The 18,994-nt window shown below is 49.7% G+C and overlaps 1 protein-coding gene and 1 long non-coding RNA gene across 2 annotated transcripts; one reads left to right on the forward strand and one right to left on the reverse strand.

Moving 5' to 3' along the window:
- Positions 1-560: 560 nt before the first annotated feature.
- LOC128774153 (titin-like) lies at positions 561-8,349 on the forward strand. The gene is made up of 2 exons (XM_053892225.1): positions 561-5,782; positions 8,050-8,349. Exons 1-2 carry the CDS (start codon positions 561-563, stop codon positions 8,123-8,125), a joined length of 5,298 nt encoding a protein of 1,765 aa, XP_053748200.1. The 3' UTR covers positions 8,126-8,349.
- Positions 8,350-11,842: 3,493 nt separating this feature from the next.
- LOC128774249 (uncharacterized) lies at positions 11,843-18,251 on the reverse strand. The gene is made up of 3 exons (XR_008418772.1): positions 18,107-18,251; positions 15,556-15,716; positions 11,843-12,378 (listed from the first exon to the last, which is right to left on the reverse strand). It is a non-coding gene; the product is annotated as an uncharacterized LOC128774249 (long non-coding RNA).
- Positions 18,252-18,994: the final 743 nt, after the last annotated feature.

Below are 18,994 nucleotides of genomic sequence, written 5' to 3' on the forward strand. Positions count from 1 at the left end.
TCAGGGCCCAGCGCCAGTACCCTACTCGCCTGGGTCGCTGCGCCCCGGAGCCTCCGCCTGTCATGTCCCGGCTGCGCCTGTTGGCCCCACTGCTTCTCTTTATGTGGCAACCGTTGTGGCTGCTGGTCCAGGCAGCTCAGCCTCCGGAGTGGGCCCTGGACCCTGCCCAGCTGACTTCCGACCCCCTGGAGGCGGCTGAGACCTGGTCTTCGCGCTCCTCTGATCCCCCGCCCGAATCGCCCCAGGCACTTACACCGCCAGCTGAGCCGGGGGGCTTTAATTACCTGGGGTCCTCTGCTCCAGCCCAGATGTTGGCCCCGCCTAAGGAGTTGACCTAGACTTTGGTTCCATTGCTGGACACGGATTCGTTTGGAGAACTACCCCCAGGGCCAGATGAGGATCTGAATGACCAGCTAACCCAGCATCAAAGGCTCCCAGAGGTGGTTCCAGTGCCAGGTTGGGATCAGAATCAGACCATAGCTCCGCCTCCTCATCTCAAAAGTAAGACTAAAACTGTAGGTTTAGATCAGGCCGAAGATCACCAGTCATTTGATTCCAATATGGGTCTCCTGTATCCTGAGGAGAACCTACCTATGGGTTTCCCAGGGGGACCAGATCAACTTCCAAACTTCTCTGAGGAGGCTGAAATTCCTCCACCCTTGCAGAAGACCCCAAATCATCTAGAGTCCCCTGAGGAAGCTGAATCTTTTTTGCCCCAAGGGGAGGCTCAGGCTCAGCATCCAGAGCCCTCTGAAGAGACAGAAACATCTCTACTTGAGCAGGAGGCTCCATCTCAGCGTCCAGAGTCCCTTAAGGATGGAAATTCAGCAAACCCACAAGAAGCCCCAGCTGAGCCTTCAAGTACCCCTGAAGAGGTCGAACCTTCTTCAGTCCAGCAGGAAGCCTCAGCTCACCCTACAGAGGCCCCCGAGGAAGTGGAACCTTCTCCAACCCCCCAGGAGGCCCCTGCTCAGCCTCCAGAGCCATCTAAGGACATCATATCTCAACTGTTAGCACATCATGAAGTAAATGTGCTATCTCCAAGTCAGAGTGAAGCTCAGAAGCCAAGCTTCCCCAATGTCACTGTTAAACCTCTGGATCCTACCATAACTCTAACTCAGCCTGCGGAGCACCCTGAGGAGGCTAGACCTACCCCAGTCCAGCAGGAGGCCCCTGCTCAGCCTGCAGAGCGCCTCGAGGAGGTTGAACCTACCCCAGTCCAGCAGGAGGCCCCTGCTCAGCCTGCAGAGCGCCTCGAGGAGGTTGAACCTACCCCAGTCCAGCAGGAGGCCCCAACTCTAGTTCCAGAGTTCCCTATCGAGTATTTAACTCAACTTGCAGTAAGTGATGAGGTGACATCTCTACCTCTAGGTCAGTATCCAGATTATTTAATGTTTCCCAGGGTTATAGGTAAGCCTTTAGATGTGGAATTTACCACAACTCCAGGGCCTGATAAAGGTGTTGAATCTTCTATAGCCCAGCAAGAGGCCCCACCTCAGCCTCTTGAACATACTGAGGAAGCAGAACTTTCTCTAACCCAGCAAGAGACCTCGGGTAAGCCTCCAGAGGAGGTTGAGCCTTCAAGTGAGCAGGAGACCCCAGGTCAGCCTTCCGAGCCTCCTGGGGTGATTGATCCTTCTCTAAGGCAGCAGGAGACCCCAGCTCAGCCTTCAGTGCCTCCTGAGGAAGGTAAGCCTTCTCTAAGCAAACAGGAACCCCCAGCTCAGCTTCCAGACCGTTTTGGAGAAGCTGAACTTTCTCCAACCCAGGAGGAGGCCTTAGCTCAGCTTGCAGAGCTCCTTAATGAGGCAGAATCTTCAACCCAGCAGGAGACTCCAGCTCAGTCTCCAGGGGAGATAGAATCTTCTGCAACCCTGCAAGAGCAACCAGCTCAGCCTCCAGAGCTGCCTTCCAGGGAGGTGGAACCTTCTCCAACCCAGCAGGAGCACCCAGCTCAACCTCTATGGCATCATAAGATGACAGTTTCACCTCCAGGTCACTACCATGATCAACATTTAAACCTGCCCAATGTCAGTGTGAAACCTCCAGATGTGCAGCTTACCATGACTGCAGAACCCACTACAGAGGTGGGACCTTCTCCAGTTCGGCACGAGACTATAGCTCAGCCCTCAGTGCCTCTTAATGTGGAACCTTTTGAAACCCAGCATGAAGCCCCAACTCTGCCTCCACAGTCCCCTGAGGTTGAATCTTTGCCAGTTCAACAGGAGACTCCAACGCAATCTCCAGAATCTACCACACAGGAGAAACTTCCAACACAGCAGGAGACCCCAGTTCAGTATCCAGAATATCCTGGAGAAGTTGAACCTTCTACAACTCAGCAGGAGGCCCTAGCTCAGCAATCACAGGCCCCTGAGGAGGGTGAATCATCCTCAACCCAGGAGGAGGCCCCGACTCAGCTTCCAGAGGCCCAGGAAGAGGGTGAACCTTCCCCTCTCCAGGAGGAGGGCCAGGGTCAGCACCCACAGGCCTCCGAGGGGAGTGAACCACCTACAACCCAGGAGGAGGCCCCAGTTCAGCATCCACAGACCCCTGAGGAGGTTGAACCTTCTTCAACCCAGCAGGAGGCTCCAGCTCAGTATCCTCAGGCATCAGAGGAGGGTGAGCCTTTTCCAACCCAACCAGAGACCCCAACTCAGTATCCAGAGCCCCTTGAGGGGACTGAGCCTTCTCCAGCCCAGTCAAAGGCCACAACTCAGCATCCAAATCCCCTTGGGGAAGTTAAACCTGCAACCTATCAGGAGGCCCCAAGTCAGCATGCACAGACCTCTGAGGAAATTAACCCTTCTGCCACTCAACAGGAAGCCACAGCTCAACATCCAGAGCCTTCTGGTGAGGTTGAACCTTCTCCAACCCAACAGGAGGCCCCAGCTCACTCTCCAGAGCATCAGGTGGTAACAGTTTTTCCTCAAGGTCAGAATCAAGCTCAGCTCCTGCTGTTGCCTAATGTCACTGTTAAACCTGTGGATTCCTCAGTTACCATGACCTCAGAATCCACTAATGAGGTTGAAGCTTCTCCACTCCGAGAAGAGGCCTCAGCTCAGTCTGGAGTGTCCCCTGAGCAGTTGGAACCTTCTCCAATCCAGCAGGAGGTCCCACATCAGCATCCAGCGCCCCCTGAAAATGTGGAATCTTCTCCAGTCCAGCATGAAGTCTCAACTCCACCCGAAGATTTTCCTGAGGAAATTGAACTTTCTCCAAGCCAGCAGGAGAGCTCAGCTCTGCCTCAAGTGCCTGTTGCAAGTATAGAACCTTCTCCAATCCAGCAAGAGGTCCCAGCTCAGCAACCAAAGCCCAATGAGGGGGTCGAGTCTTTTCCAGTTCAGTATGAGCATCCAGCTCAGCCTCCAGGGTCCTCTACAGATGTTGTAGCTCAGTCTCCAGTACAGCATGAGGTGACATTCTCACCTCCAGGTCCAGGTGAAGATCAGCATCCAGTGTTGCCTAATATCACAGGTAAACCTGTGGATCTGAGGATTTTCCTAAGTCCCCAGGCAACTAAGGAGGTTAAACATCTTCCAGTGCAGCAGGATGTCCCTGCTCAATCTCCTATTCCCCGTGAGAAAGTCGAATTTGCTCCAGCTCAGTCCAAGCATCTTTCCCAGTCTCCAGAGTCCCCTGAAGATGAGTCTTCTCCAGGCCAACAAGAGGTCCTAGCTCAGACTCCGGACCCCCCTAAGGCTGTGGACCCTGCTTCAGGCCAACAGGAGGCCCCAGCTCAGTCTGGAGTCCCCCAGCTGGCCCCAGCTCAGCCTTCAGAGCCTCCTGAGAAGGTAGAACCATCTCCAGTTCAGCAGGAAGTCCCAGCTCAGCCTTCAGAGCCCCCTAATGAGGCAGAATCTTCTCCAACCCCGCAGGAGGCCCTGGTTCAGTCTCCTGTCCCCCAGCAGGCCCCAGCTGTATCTCCTGAGCCCCCTAAGGAGGTAGAACCTTCTCCCACACTGCAGGAGGCCCCAGCTCAGCCTTCAGAGCCCCCTAATGAGGCAGAGTCCCCAACCCAGCAGGTGGCCCCAGCTCAGTTTCCAGTCCTCCAGGAGTCCCCAGCTATATCCCCTGAGCCCCCTAAGGAGGTGGAACCTTCTCCCACACCTCAGGAGCCCCCAGCTCAGCCTTCAGAGCCCGGTAATGAGGCAGAATCTTTTCCAACTCAGCAGGGAGCCCCAGTTGTATCCCCTGAGCCCCCTAAGGAGGTAGAACCTTCCACACAGCAGGAGGCCCCACCTCAGCCTTCAGACCCTCCTGAGAAGGTGGAACCATCTCCAGTCCAGCAGGAAACCCTATCTCTACCTCTCGAGCCACTTAAGGAGATAGAACCTTCTCTAACACAACAGGAGGTACAAGCTCAGCCTTCAGAGGCCCCTGAGAAGGTAGAACCATCTCCAATTCTGCAGCAGTCTCCAACTCAACCTCCGGAGCCCTCTAAGGAGGCAGAAACTCCTCCAGCCCAGCAGGAGGCCCCAGTTCAGCCTCCAGAGCCACCTGAGGAGGTTGTAGCACAACCTCCAGTCCATAATGAGGTGACAGTTCCACCTCTAGGACAAGAGCAAGCTCAGCATCCAAACTTGCCCAATGTTACTGTTCAGCCTGCTGACCTGGAGCTTACTGTAACTCCAGAACCTACTGTGGAGGCTGAGCAGTCTACAATCATGCAGCAGACTCTAGCTCCTCCAGAGGACACTGAGGTGACACCTCCACATCCAGAGCAGGTCCAGGCTCAGCATCCAAATTTGACTGAAGTCAGAGTTCAGCCTTTAGACCTGGAACTGACCATAACTCCAGAACCCACTACAGAGACTGAACCTTCTCTAACCATGCAAGAGACCCCAACCCAGCCTCCAGAGCCACCTAAGGAGGTTGTTCAGTATCCGTCCCAACAGGAAGTGACAGTTCCTACTCCAAGTAAGGATCAAGGTCAGCAACCAACATTGCCCAGTGTCACAGCTCATCGTGTGGACTTGGGGCTTACCATAACTCCAGAACCTACTACAGAGGCTGAACATTCTACACCCGTGAAGGAGACTACAGCTCCTCCTCCAAAGGACCTTGAGGTGACACTTGCACATCCAGAGCAGGTTCAGAGTCAGCATCCAAACCTGACTGAAGTCACAGTTCCACCTATGGACCTGGAACTTACTGTAACTGCAGGATCCAGTGTGGAGACTGAACCTTCTCCAACCATGCGAGACACCCCAACTCAGCCTCCAGAGCCACCTAAGGAGGTTGTAGTTCAATATCCATTCCAGCAGGAAGTGACAGTTCCAACTCCAAGTAAGGATCAAGGTCAGCATCCAGCATCACCCATCATCCCATTTCGTCATGTGGAGCTTACTATAACTCCAGAACCTATTACAGAGGCTGAACATTCGACAACCCTGAAGAAGACTACAACTCCTCCCCCAAAGGACCTTGAGGTGACACTTGCACATCCAAAACAGGTTCAGAGTCAACATCGAAACCTGACTGAAGTCACGGTTCCACCTATGGACCTAGAAATTCCTGTAAGTCAGCAACCAGAGTCATTTGAGACAGGTTTTCCTCCAACAACTGAACATCCTGTGGTGCATTTTGTAAACTATACCTCAGAAAAGGCATACACAACTTTAACTTGGCAACCAGAACAGAATGCCACCACAGACCTCAAAATATGTGAGCGCTGTACCTGCAAAGAGGAGACACTGTCGTGTGTTGGTCTCAGCCCACAGCAGAGGCTCCGCAGAGTGCCCGTGCTGGAGCCCGACACCTACAACGGCACCTTCACCATCTTGTAAGAATCGCCTTTACTTGTTTGTTCTCTGCCTCCTGCTTGACATGGCAGTCTCTTCCTCAATGTCGTCCTGGGCCTTCCTCATCTCCCCAACCACGTTGACTGACTTTCTGTTTTTACCTTTTCTTTGTCAACTATCCCTTATCTTCATTTTCCTTTTTACTACTGTTCGCCCTTCTCCAATCTTTTACTTGTAATTGTCCTTATTCTTTTTCCTTATCCAATTTTTAGCCCCATTATTTCATTCCTTAACCTCTACTCTCCCATTTTTGCTCCATCCTCTATAATAGGATACAACAGAGTAGTGAAGAGTAGAGATTCTGGAACTAGATTGCCTGCGTTTGGGCCGAGGTCTGTCATCTATTAGCTTTGTGACTCAGTTTCCTTTTCTGTGAAATGGAAATTACGATAGTTACCATCTCATGGGATTATGGTGAGATCTAGATGAGGTAATACATATGAAGCACTTGGATCAGTGCCTGGCGAAATATGAGTGTTAGCTGTTATTATTTTGATTCCCCAGACCTCATCTTTGACGCCCGGCCTTCCACATACAGTACTCAGTTTGGGCCCAACCCAAGAGTAAGTACTATGGGCGCCACACTAGGATGAAATCGTCTTCAGAACATGAAATGACAGGTGGGAAGAAAGGAAATGGTCATAAAAAGGGAGGTGGCATGTAATTAAGTACTAAAAGAGGTACCATGGGTGTTGGAATTCAGCAGACTCTGTAATCAGCGGAGTATGGAGGTCAGGGAGAGCTGCATGGATAAGCTAACACTTTAGCTGAGACTTAAAGAGTGGCTCTGATGTGTTAAATAGAGAAAAAATGGGTATAAGTCTAGGCAAAGGCACGGCTGCAGGAATGATCAGGAATTAAGAATTAGGTTAAGCAGTTAAAGATCCAATTACGAGAAACCTTGACTATCAGCTAGAGAGGTTTGAACGTTAGATTCTGAGTTATAGAGAGCCATTGAAAGTTTTCAAGCATGAGATATACAGACCGCTGAAACAGGATTATTTTCAGTTCCCCATATAGGCCGATCTGGAGAGGAGAGCTTGATCCAGCGAGACCAGATAGAATGTTCTAACAAAACCTGGGAATAAAGTAACAAGGGGCCGACTCAGAGTGGCTGAAAAGAGTAGAAAGAAAAGCCTTGAGAGCACTGCAAAGGAGGAAGTGACAAGATAGACTAACTGATGACAGTCGCGGGTGGGGTGTGCACGGGAAAGAGAAAACTCAGATATTACTCTGAAACTTCTGTCCCAGATAAGGAGAATGATGGAAGTTGAGGCATCTTTTACCAGGGAACACAGAGCAACCAGAAGGCTTCAGGTTGACTGGAAATGTCCACCAGGCACATGGGCAGATGGGTATCTGTTTTGAATTTATTCCTGACTCCCCTGAAAAAAATGTGTATATAAACTGACCAGGTAAGCTGTTGCTGAGGGAAGAGGACAAAACTAAAGGTAAAGATTCAAAGTCATACGCAGAGTTAGCGGTTGAAACTGAACCTCAGGCATTTAATAGCTTCTCTTAAACATGTGTAATTCATGGATACATGAATTATCATGGATACTTTTTTTTGTTTTTAATGTCACAGGTATAGAGGATAAAACGTGAAAATCCCACCCCACCCTCCCTACCACTCATAAGATAACTCCTGTCACCTTTTTGGTGTGTGTCCTTCCTTCCCATCTCTTTCCTTTGCATTTTTTCCTAATTTCCTAATGAGGGGATACTTTTTAATTCCTTGCCCAGTGATTTGTTGCTTTTCCCTATACAATATGTCTAAGAAATCTTTCCATGTTAGTTATTCTAATTTCTAACTTCCCTTATCCTTCTAACACCTAGAGAGGTTTCAGTAGAGGGCTTCTTTACATTTGTTTGCTGATAATGGTAAATTTTTTACCATTTTTTTCGTTGAATTATTATTTTCTCATTGATTTGTGGAAGGAACCATTTTAGACACATAAGTGATTTGGGGAAAAAAAATACTTATCTCCAGAGTAATTAACAGGCGTTATCTACCCAAGGAATGGAACAAATAGGAAGTTCAGGTTCTAAGGAGCTGGCTTGTTTGTGCCAGTGGCCCCACGCTATCTCTTTATTAATTGCACCACCTGGGATGCTGATAGCCGCGGAAATTAGAAAGTTGGCATTTACTGCATTGGAATATTCCCCACAAGGTTGCCAGTGATTCTTTTATTTATTCTGTTCATTCCTTTCCTACCTATTCAAGGATCTGAACTGTGTTTCTTCACAGAAATTTCCAAGGAAACTCTATTTCTCACATTGATGAAAATGTATGGAAGGGATACCGTTGGGCTGAGAAACTGTGAGTATATTCTCTCCAAATACGAATACAAAAAAAAAAAAAAAAAAAAAAAACTAACTGCATTCTAAGGTCCTTCTTGGTCCAGAACTTTGAAGTCAGTAGCTCTGAGGAAAGGTGTTTCCCCTTCCATATCCCAACTCGACCTCTACCGATTGCAATTCTGTGTTAATTTTTTTTTTAACGTTTATTTATTTTTGAAACAGAGAGAGACAGAGCATGAACGGGGGAGGGTCAGAGAGAGGGAGACAGAGAATCTGAAAGAGGCTCCAGGCTCTGAGCTGTCAGCACAGAGCCCGACGCAGGGCTCGAACTCACGGACCGCGAGATCATGACCTGAGCTGAAGTCGGCCGCTTAACCGACTGAGCCACCCAGGCGCCCCATCTGTGTTTATTTTAAAAATTAAATTTGGCAGGTTCCCTTTAAAATTAGAATCAATTTCAACTTATTTTCCATTATACAAGGAATACGTGATTATAGTCTCAATATATAAAAATGAAATAACAGGGGGGCCTGGGGGGCTTATTCGGTTAAGTGTCCAACTTCGGCTCAGGTCATAATCTCAACGGTTCGTGGGTTCAAGCCCCACGTTGGGCTCTGTGTTGACAGCTCAGAGCCTGGAGCCTGCTTCGGATTCTGTCTCCCTCTCTCTCTGCCCCTCTCCTGCTCATTCATTCCCTCTCTCTCTCTGTCTCAAAAATAAATAAACATTAAAAAAATTTTTTTTGATGAAATAACAGATCTAGTGAACACCTGCCTTATGTTCTAATCCCCCCACTGCTGGGATAGCCACTACTCTGGATTTAGTATATATCCTTCCAGACCTTTTTCCATGCATTTGCCTACATACATATTTACAGCAAAATAGGTTTGTTGTGTGATTTTCTTATCTTTTTTTTACATAAATTGTAACATCCTACAACTCGATTCTTTTGCTTCGTGGTATGTCTTAGACTTTTTTTCTTCCAGTACATAGAGGGTTACCCCATCCATGCAAGCTGCTGCATAATATTCCATAGTATGAGTGTATTACGATTTAGTAATTCCCCTCCTGATGGATGTTTAGGCTGTGTCCAGTTTTCTTATTACATGCATTGCTGCATGGACCACCTCATACATGCATCTTTGTGTACGTGGGTGGGTATTTCTGTAAAATAGATCCCTGGAAATGGAACTGTTGGGATGAAGACGATGTCGATATATACAATTTTAATTGCCCTCAAAAAAGGTGTGCCAATTTACACACCAATCCATACACCATGACAGCATTCATTTCCTCCTACCCTCCCACTCTTGGATATTCTCCATTTCTTGGCTGATCTGGTGGGTGAATAAAATGGGTCCCTTCTGAATTTGAATTTTTCTGATTACGTATACATTTAAATATCTCTGTATGTTTCCTGGGCATTTGTGTTTCTTGTCTGAATTTTCTGTCCTTTGCCAATTTTTTTGTTATCTTTTTTTTAAATTGATTTGTAGAAAAAGTCAGTGTAGACACAAGTAATTTTGGAAACAATATTATACTCAAAGTAACTGACTGGCATTTTTCATGACAGATTGTGTGTCATATCATTAGTTCAACTTGGGTAGATAAGTCATAAATGACTTCTGAATTAATAATAAAAGACATAACAGTCATAGTAATCTAAATGTAGGGATTATGATCCCCCTAAAGTAGATTCCCCCCTGCCCCTTAGTCTGATAACCTTACTGGTAAGGGACAAATGGTAGAACAAGGTAGTTGTTTTCTTATGAATTTTATGAATTTCTTAAATACTATATATAGTTTATATTTTCTCATGATAGTATCTAACTTGGAGATCTTATTTCCCAAACTTGTAAGAAAAATGAAAGTAATTTGGCACAAGGAACAAGAGAGAGTGGAGAGAGTGGGTAGGCTGAGGGACAGGGGTAGGAGAAAAACTTTGAATTGTGTATTATATACCTTTGGAATTCTGAGCCATGCAAATATATATTACCTATTAAAAAAAATAAACTGAAATTAAAAAAATATTTTTTGAAAAGCGTGTATTTGGTAGTTTATATACTAGAAGATGAATCTGGTAAGATTTGATGATTCTTAAAAAATTTTTAAATGTTTATTTATTTTTGAGAGAGAGAGAGAGAGAGAGAGAGAGAGAGAGAGAGTGAGTGAGCAGGGAAGGGGCAGAGAGAGAGGGAGACACAGAGTCCAAAGCAGGCTCTAGGCTCCGAGCTGTCAGCACAGAGCCTGATGTGGGGCTCGACCCCACAAACTGTGAAATGATGACTTGAGCCGAAGTCAGACACTTAACCAACTGAGCCACCCAGGTGCCCCAAGATTTGATGATTTCTAATTCAGCTTGAGGGTTATGCCTTGTAAGACAGAAGTTTTTAACTATGGGTCAATAGTCCCCTGGGGCAGGATTTTTAACCTTTTTTTCTATATATCAAATTTTTAAAAAATTTTTTTTTAACATTTATTTATTGCTGAGAGACAGAGCATGAACAGGGGAGGGGCAGAAAGAGAGGGAGACACAGAATTGGAAGCAGGCTATTAAACTGTCTCCCTCTCTCTCTCTCTCTCTGCCCCTCCCTCACTCATGCTCTGTCTCTGTCTCTGTCTCTCTCTCTCTCTCTCTCAAGAATAAATAAACATTAAAAAAAATTTTTTAAGTTTTTTTAGAATCAAATTGTTTTTTTAACATTTCTTATTGAGAGACAGAGACAGAGCATGGGCACAGGAGGAGCAAAGAGAGAGGGAGACACAGAATCTGAAACAGGCTCCAGGCTCTGAGCGGTCAGCACAGGGCCCGACGCGGGGCTCGAACTCACGGACCGTGAGATCATGACCTGAGCCGAAGTCGGACGCTCCATCAACTGAGCCACCCAGGAGCCCCTGTTTTTTTTTTTTTTTCTTTATAACAGCTTTAATGAGACACAATTTACATTGCCTAAAATTCACTCATTTAAACTATACAGTTCAGTGATTTTTGGTATGTTCACAGAATAGTGAAACTACAGCCACTACCTAATTTTAGGACATTTTCATTGTCTCAAAAAGGAACACTGTGCCCATGAGCAGTCACTCCTCTCTAGTACCCTCTCCCTCAACCCCTAGCAACTACTAATCTACTTTCTGTCTTTATGGATTTGCCAATTCTGGACATTTTGTGTAAATGAAGTCATACAGTATGCAGTCTTTTGATGTTAGACATCTTTTCATATGACTTATGGGTCATATACTTCTTTTATTGTTTGCTTATTTGACTGGAGAGAGAGAGAGAGAGAGAGAGAGAGAGAGAGAGAGAGAGAGAGAGGCAAAGAGAGAGGAGGACAGAGGATTCAAAGTGGGCTAGGGAGTGACAGCAGCAAACTCCCAAATCGTGAGATCATGACCTGAGCCAAATGGACGCTCAACCGTCTGAGGCACCCAGGCCACCCTAATGCCCTCTTTTCTTTTTTCTTTTTTTTAATGTTTATTTATTTTTGAGAGACAGAGAGAGACAGCATGGGAGGGAGAGGGCAGAGAGAGAGAGGGAGACCCAGAATATGAAGCAGCCTCCAGGCACTGAGCTGGCAGCACAGAGCCCGATGCGGGCCTCCAGCCCATGAGCCGTGAGATCATGACCTGAGCCGAAGTCGGATGCTCAACCAACTGAGCCACCCAGCTGCCCCTTCTTTTAATGTTTACTTATTTTTGAGAGAGAGAGAGAGAGAGAGAGAGAGAGAGAGAGAGAGAGAGAGAGAGAATGTGCATACATGTATGTGCCTGTGGGGGAGGGGGCAGAGACAGAGCGGACCGAGGATCCAAAGCAGGCTCTGCTCTGACAGCAGAGAGCCCAATGCAGGGCTTGACCTCACAAACTGCAAGACCATGAGCCGCTTACGATCATGACGCTTAACCGTGTGAGCCACCCAGGCGCCCCATATGTATGACTTCCTTTGAGAAATCCTTGGTCTTCAGGCAGCCCCTATTAAAATCCGTTGTTTTTTATCAATTCCCATTCTATCACCAATAAGATGTTCTAGAAAGGGCAGGGTCTCCTCAGAGCCTGCTTCTGCTATAACTCTTTCTCAGCCCGAAGCCTCGCTTTCCAGACAGTACTCATTCATTTCAAAGTGAGGAAGACCAATGACATGGCTGTCCCGTGCCCCCTTCCCCACCCTTGAGCCTCTCCGACTGCCTACCGGGATGGCAGCCCGGGGGTCCAGTCCATTCTCCACCACCGAGAGCATTTCCGCTCACACTGCAGCTCCCTCGGAGAATCACATGACACCTGCAGAGACAGACATCGCGGCCAGATGAGCAGGTTCCAGCTCACCACCCCCAGCCAATTCTCCCCCTCCCCCCAGCAGGCAGCGGGTCAGCCCATCTTCCTCAAACTGCAATGCAAAGGCCTCTGAATTCAAAAGTAAAAGCCAAGAGTGGATTTTAAGGAAGGAAACAAGGGAAGAGAAGAAATGTGAGGGCTCGAATCTCAGGAGGTGGGGAATCCTATGTGCCGTGGGTGGGTCCACCCTAATCAGGGCATGGAGAGGCCTCTGTATGCCACACCAAACGCTGGCACAAAAAAGCAGGGAATGAGGGGCCGATTTGGATACAGAACTAAGGGTGCGAGGGGGATGCTGCCGCTGGAGGTGCCAAGAGCCCACGTGGACCAGGAAGCAGGGGCTCACAATTCACATTCGGAGCCTCTGACTCCTGTGCCAGCCCGATGTCTGCCAGCTCGGCAGGGACAAGCACAACTGAAGGAAGTTTCCAAAGGGAGGGCCTCTTGCTACATAGCTGCTTCCCCTCCAGGCACGAGGGTCCAGCTGGAGCAGCACAGGGACACGCCTAAAGGGAAACAACACGGGTTCGAATCTCGATTTGCCACTAACCACTTAGGCATGCTAGGTGGGGCACCACGGCAGACGTCTCAAACGGAGGTTATGAATGTGGAAAACGCCCAGCACAGTGCCTGACGGTACTAAGGATAAATGGTATCTATTACCCCGGTTGGATGTGGCCAAGCCTTATAGGCAAAGGCCACTGTCTGAATGAGTCCGCTCAACTACCTGAAGTCAGTACACAGGTAAATCCCTCAGGGCACTGGCTTCCCCCCCACCCCCCCGGGGGTGGCTTAGGTGGGGGGGGGGGGCCTCAACCTGAGCCTCGGGGGGTGGCTGTTGGCTCGCCTGGACCGCCCCAGCCACTTGGACGGACCAGGATTGGGCAGGCACATTCCCATCTAAACAGATCTCTAGTGACCACGCTGCCGAGCATGGAGGGACACCAAAAAATAGGTCATCGCTGTCTCTGTTCTCAAAAACCTATGGCCCAAAGAAGTTATCAAATGGAGGCATGATGAATGGATTTTGTACTGTTTACACACATTGCTTCATTCATTCCTTGTAACCACCCTAGGCGAGCTCTTTTATTATCCAGATAAATCAAAGCTGACCCAGGTCAGGGAACTTCCCAAGATCCCAGGGCTGATCAGTGGCGGGCTCTACCACCTTCGGCCAGGATGACATCCACCCTTCTGGAAGAGGCGGGTGTGAGCTAGGGCTAAGGGGTGGCTGGGGAGGGGGCAGGGAAGTCTTGGGAGGAGGGCTCTCCAGCTGGGGGCCCAGGTGGCGGGATGCAAGGGAGCATCAGGGTTGAGTCTGGCAGGAAAGGTTTACAGGCGAACAGTGAGGCATGGAGAACGGCAGGGTGGCCCTAAATGATGAAAGACGCTCTGATTCAAGCCCTGGCCTCTGGATCCGGCAGAGGGTGAACAGGACCCAGCGCCGACCTTCCTAAGTAAGGACATGCAAAGGCAGATAGGTGTGTGGAGGACGGCCCCCACGAAACCAGCTCTGGTCAGCGCACAACAGACTGACAGGAGGAACACTAGCCCCTGGCCACAGCCCATCAGACTGTCTCTCCCTCCACCACTTTCCCAGCTCCTACCCACTGGGAATCCTCAGGACCCTTCGCTGGAGACCAGCTCCATGCTCTGGCCACCAGGGCACCGGGAGAAGGGGACATACTATAGAGTCGGTCCTGAAACCGTGCCTGATCCTAGAGGCTGGGTTTCTTCAAGGCTACCCTACGCAGCCCTGCAGGCCAAGTTCAGGCTCGCTGGCTTTGAGACCCTGGCATCCAATCCCCTCTGGCAATTCCGGGGGCCTGCCCTTCTAGACAGAGCCTCAAGCCCTAAAACTGCCCTTCCCTCAGCCGGCCTCAAGGCTTGGGCCTCAGCAATCTGAAGAGGAAGACCATTGAGGCCTCATCAACTAATTCACTGAATATAATATTCACTGGAGGGAGGGAGGCTTATCATTAAGTGGGTGCTCTGGCCAAGTCAGGGTCTGCTGAAAAAACAAAGTAAACTGACACTGAGGTCAGAGCAGGGCCAGACAAGAGACAACTGTGACCTAAAACAGTGTCAGGAACGTCACAAAAGGACAACAGTGCAGAGAAACCTAGAAGAATTGCCACTTGACAATTCACAAAACAGAACTGAGACGTGGGGGTCAGGCCAAAGTTCCGGGCACATCTTTCCTTGCAGGAAGCCAAAGCTCCCTACATAGGCCTGTCGGTTCTAGAACGCCTCAGGAAGGCAGGAAATGGCTCAGAGGCAGGACCACGACCATCTACGATGTGAGATCTCTGGGCTCTGGGTCTCCTGACTGCTAGGTCAGCACTCCAGCAGGCTCCTTGGGTGAGCCAGACCCCCATCTACCATGCTATGGGACTGGTTTCACTTTCTATCTTCAGAGCTGTCTTCACTGACACCAAGAAGCAAACGAAAGAGGGGTGGGTCTTCAGGAGACCCAGAAGAAAGAGAGCAAGTAGAGAGTTCAAACATCCCTGATACAGTGGAGCAGAAAAGGTGAGTGCCGTGTGCCTTTAGGAAACTCTTAAGTCACCCTTCGTCTACCTCTGCCCCTCTGTATTGGTTCACTCTGGCACAGGATCTCATTCTCTATCCTCATTTAATTCTTAAAACAATCCTGTGAGAGAAGGATGAGTATCCCTCATTCACAGAAGAGAAAACTGAGGCTCAGTAGAAACATGCCTCAGGTGAGGGACAGAATTTTCTCATTCCAAGCTCTGTGCCTTTCGTCAGTTCATACTGTCCCAGGTCCTTGGTTCAAAGAGTTTCAGGCAAACTTATTATTCACAGACTCTTCAGAAGCTCCACCTTATCAAAGAAGGCCTAACACTGACAAGAAACAATCTTGCCCATCAGATCTGTGGCCCCAACTAGCTGACCACAGGTCCTTTCCGTGGCAGCCAGGTTTCCGAGCTGTCCCTCCTCAAATGTTCCAACACACAGGAAGGAATCGTTGGGGTTGATTCTCTTCGTGATACTGCCTGGCCTTCTATAAACATCCAATTTCACTTCCTCCAGAGACTAAGGAAGAACGAAAAGAGGAGAAGGACTCAGATGAGACTTACATTAGAAGAAGAAATGGATAACCTGGCTTCACCACTTTCGAAACACTCCGTTCATCAGTAAACAGCAACCTCTTCTTCTTAGAGACTTCCCCGCCATCCGCGACAGCCTCGTCTCTACGGCCTGACTCCGATCCTGCACCTGGCTATGCACGACAACAGGCCGGTGTTTAAGCCCTCCAGCTGCTGTACCAGGTGATGAGTCAGGGTTTTCAGCTGGAAACAAATGACAAAGTTATCTTCTGATTCAGAAAGACAGCTGATACTTCAGACATGTGAGTGCTGAGTAAACAGCACCTCCTTCTACCTGAAGAAAGTTGGATTTCTAGACAAGAGCCCTGTGGGGGGTGGGATGGGTGTGGGGGGGGGGGGTGGGTAGGGCGACAAAGCAACTGAATATCAGCTGGAGGGCAAGCAACTTCTAGCTCGTGATTCCCAGTCCAAAGGCTAGTGGGTGAGGCCAGAAATGTGAGGTCTAGGAACACTGGGTATCTTTCTTTCCTCCCTCCCTCCTTCCATCCAACAACACCCATCTCTCCCATATTCTTGTCCCAGATCCCTTAAGATTCTGGCAAGGACCAAACTCTGAGTGAATGAAAGCAGGACCTTTGCCTGACTCATTCACCATTGTCTTTCTAATGCTTCAAACAGTGCACGGCACACGGTGGTGCTCACAAAATACTTGCTGAATGAACAGATGAGTAAAATAAAAAGGCTCAGACCGTTTCAGACTGTAAGAAGTTGAGGTATACAACTTCTCAGTGGTGGGGTCACTGCGGAACTCCTTCCATTACACCAAGCTGCCAACAGGCTGAAACCCTTCAGAGATCACACCTTAACGGAAGGGGATATTGAAGGTAAAAGGACATCCGATTCTCAAAGGCGTGAGACTATAAATGCAAGCAAAGACAAGGGGTCTTCTTTGGGGTCCTTTACAATGGCTGTCAAATGGCCAATCCTTTGGAGTTTGGTCACCAGAACTTAGAGGGGATGTGCACCCCCAAATCCCAGGAGATTATAAATGTTAACCATGGAGCCTGGGTGCCTCAAGAATGTCTAGCTACTCTGAGATAACTTGACTCTCTGTGTTCATGGGTAATCAAAATGGTCAAAACTCAATGATCCAGCACCTGCAAAAAGAGGAAGCAATTCAACAGCCTCCACGGAGGCCTCGGCGTCCCCAGGATCCACTCATCTCTACTCTTCACAACATGTAACGTCACCTCTGGCACATTCGGTAGCGGGACTAATCTACAACCAGTTCTGGCCAGGAGGAGCACTGGGTGAGGGTCCTTTCTGAGCGGCAGGGCAATGCACATGGACATGATTCTGTGACCACAGCCAACCCCACACAGTGGAACCGCTTGAGTTTCTCCAGATCATCACCCAAAAGGAAGTGATAAGCTTCCACTGCCCCAGCTGAATGAGTAGCTCCCTCACCTTCCAGGTATTTGGATGATACCTATCATTCCAGCAGCCAACGCGAGTAATGTAATATGGATGCCAGGAATACAATCCTTAAGGACAGGTACAGGGGGCCTGACATCCAGGAAAAGCACTTGACCCACGGGAGAAGGATCTCTACTCCTCCACACTTACTTACCATCTGAGGCCCTGCCTCAATTGAGGTGTTCGGCAAGTGCCTGGCTCTGAGAAAGCAGGTGGGGTTGGCAGGGGACTGCACTAGGTTCTCAGATCAAATGGGGACCACATCAAGGGAAGAGTGGGCACAGAGCTGGGATGAAGAGTTGAAATGGGGATAGGAAGACGTCAATCTAACAAGATTGGGTAGGGGTGGTGGGAACTAGGGCAGCAAGAGTTGGGGGGTGGTTTAGCAAAGACTCAGGAATGAAGTGTCCTCAGGCTGGCTGGGGATGGAAAGAAAGTATGTGGTGGGCTTGGAAGTTAGGGGTTGAGTGGGTGAGGACAAGAAGATACATACAAGACTTGAGATAGGGCTGAGATCAGAGTTATCAAGAAGAGGGCGGTAAGCGCAATAGGGCATCTACTGTAGTGGTAGGTATTAAATGAGTGGGGGGAGGTGGGTGTTTTGGCTGAGCAGACCTTGGGGGGCTGAGCAGGGGGGCTGGGATAAGAAAGCTGAGCCTGAAAGGGGGTAAGCCAGAAAGACGGGGAGGGGGAGGGGGGGCTCGAGGAGGTTTGCGTGGAGCACTGGGATTGCCAAAGGGGTTGAGGGGTGAGAAGGAGATGCGTTAGAGGGAGGCGGAGGGAAGTGGCTGTCCTAGGGGTTGGAAGTGGGCTACCGTGGGGTCGAGTGTGGCTGCACTTACGCAAGACCAGTGGTGAAGGGGTGAGGGTAAGGGCTGGGCTCGGGTCACGGGTGGAGAAGAGGAAGGGGACGGGTCGGTCAGCACTGGCTGTTTGGGCTGAAGGCTCGGGTCCGAGTGGGGTAGGGTGCGGGGCTCAGGCCGGGAAGGGAAAAGGCTCTGAAGCAGGACAGTTTCAAAGCAACCAAGGGTTTGCGATCACGGACAGGGCTGGTGACCCATCGCCCGTTCTCGTCTCGGCCCCGCCGTCCCCTCCTCACCCTCCTCGCCCTCTGACCCCTAACTCACCAGAGGGAGCGGGGAGGGGGCGCGGGGCACTCCTGGCCACTGCAGCCCCTAAGCCTCCGACCAGGCGCTGCGGCCTCCCGGCCAGGGACAACAGGAAACGGCGCTCGCGGCGCCTGACGCCATCACGTTGGTTCGGCGTCCGGCCCCGCCCCCGGACCGCGGAGCCAAGCGCAGGGCCGGCGGAGCCTCGGGGCGGGGCCAGCGCTCAGGAAAGCCCAAGTTCCCAGCCCCGCATGGTAATCTCTTATCTATCTTTTCAGGAGCCCCTGTCTCCTGGTCTTCTCTTACTTCTCAGGCCTCTCGGCCCCTCTGCAAAGTCTACGGGCTTGTCCTCCTCTCTCCATCTTACTCTGGCGCACATTTCCACCATTCGTGGGCCACGAGTCCACCAGGTAATCTGAGGCCGGAAAAAAAAATCTCCCATTACCCTGTTATTTGAGCAATAATAAAGGTACGTGCAAAGTGCCATGGTGCCAGAGAAGAGGCCTTGAAGGTTATCCTGGCGGAAGCAACTTTTATCTGAGCCTTCCGGGTGGACACAGGAAAGGGCAATGCCTGCGAAGAGACTGGTAGAGAAACGGCCGGTGGGTAGGAATGCAGACTGAGCTCAGGGGAGGGTGCACGGAGAGGTGGAGAGGAAGCTAGGAAGTAAGGCTAGAGTAAGGGGAGGGGGCTTAGAATGGAAGGGGGAGATAAAGACAGATTGGGCAATGGGGAAAGGGAGGAGGCACAGACACAGCTGGAGGCCAGTGCAGGAAGGGCTCAGACGCTCACAAAGGCACTGGTCTGTCAGATTTCAAGCACTACGCATAGTCATTCAAAGCCAGGCAGGAGGACTGCAGGCATCTGAATTTCTCGGGGGTCTAAGGTGTAGATTCCTGAACCCCG

This window comes from Panthera pardus, unplaced genomic scaffold (assembly GCF_024362965.1).
Source record: "Panthera pardus isolate Hobbes unplaced genomic scaffold, ASM2436296v1 HiC_scaffold_3, whole genome shotgun sequence".
Classification (NCBI taxonomy): domain Eukaryota; kingdom Metazoa; phylum Chordata; class Mammalia; order Carnivora; family Felidae; genus Panthera; species Panthera pardus.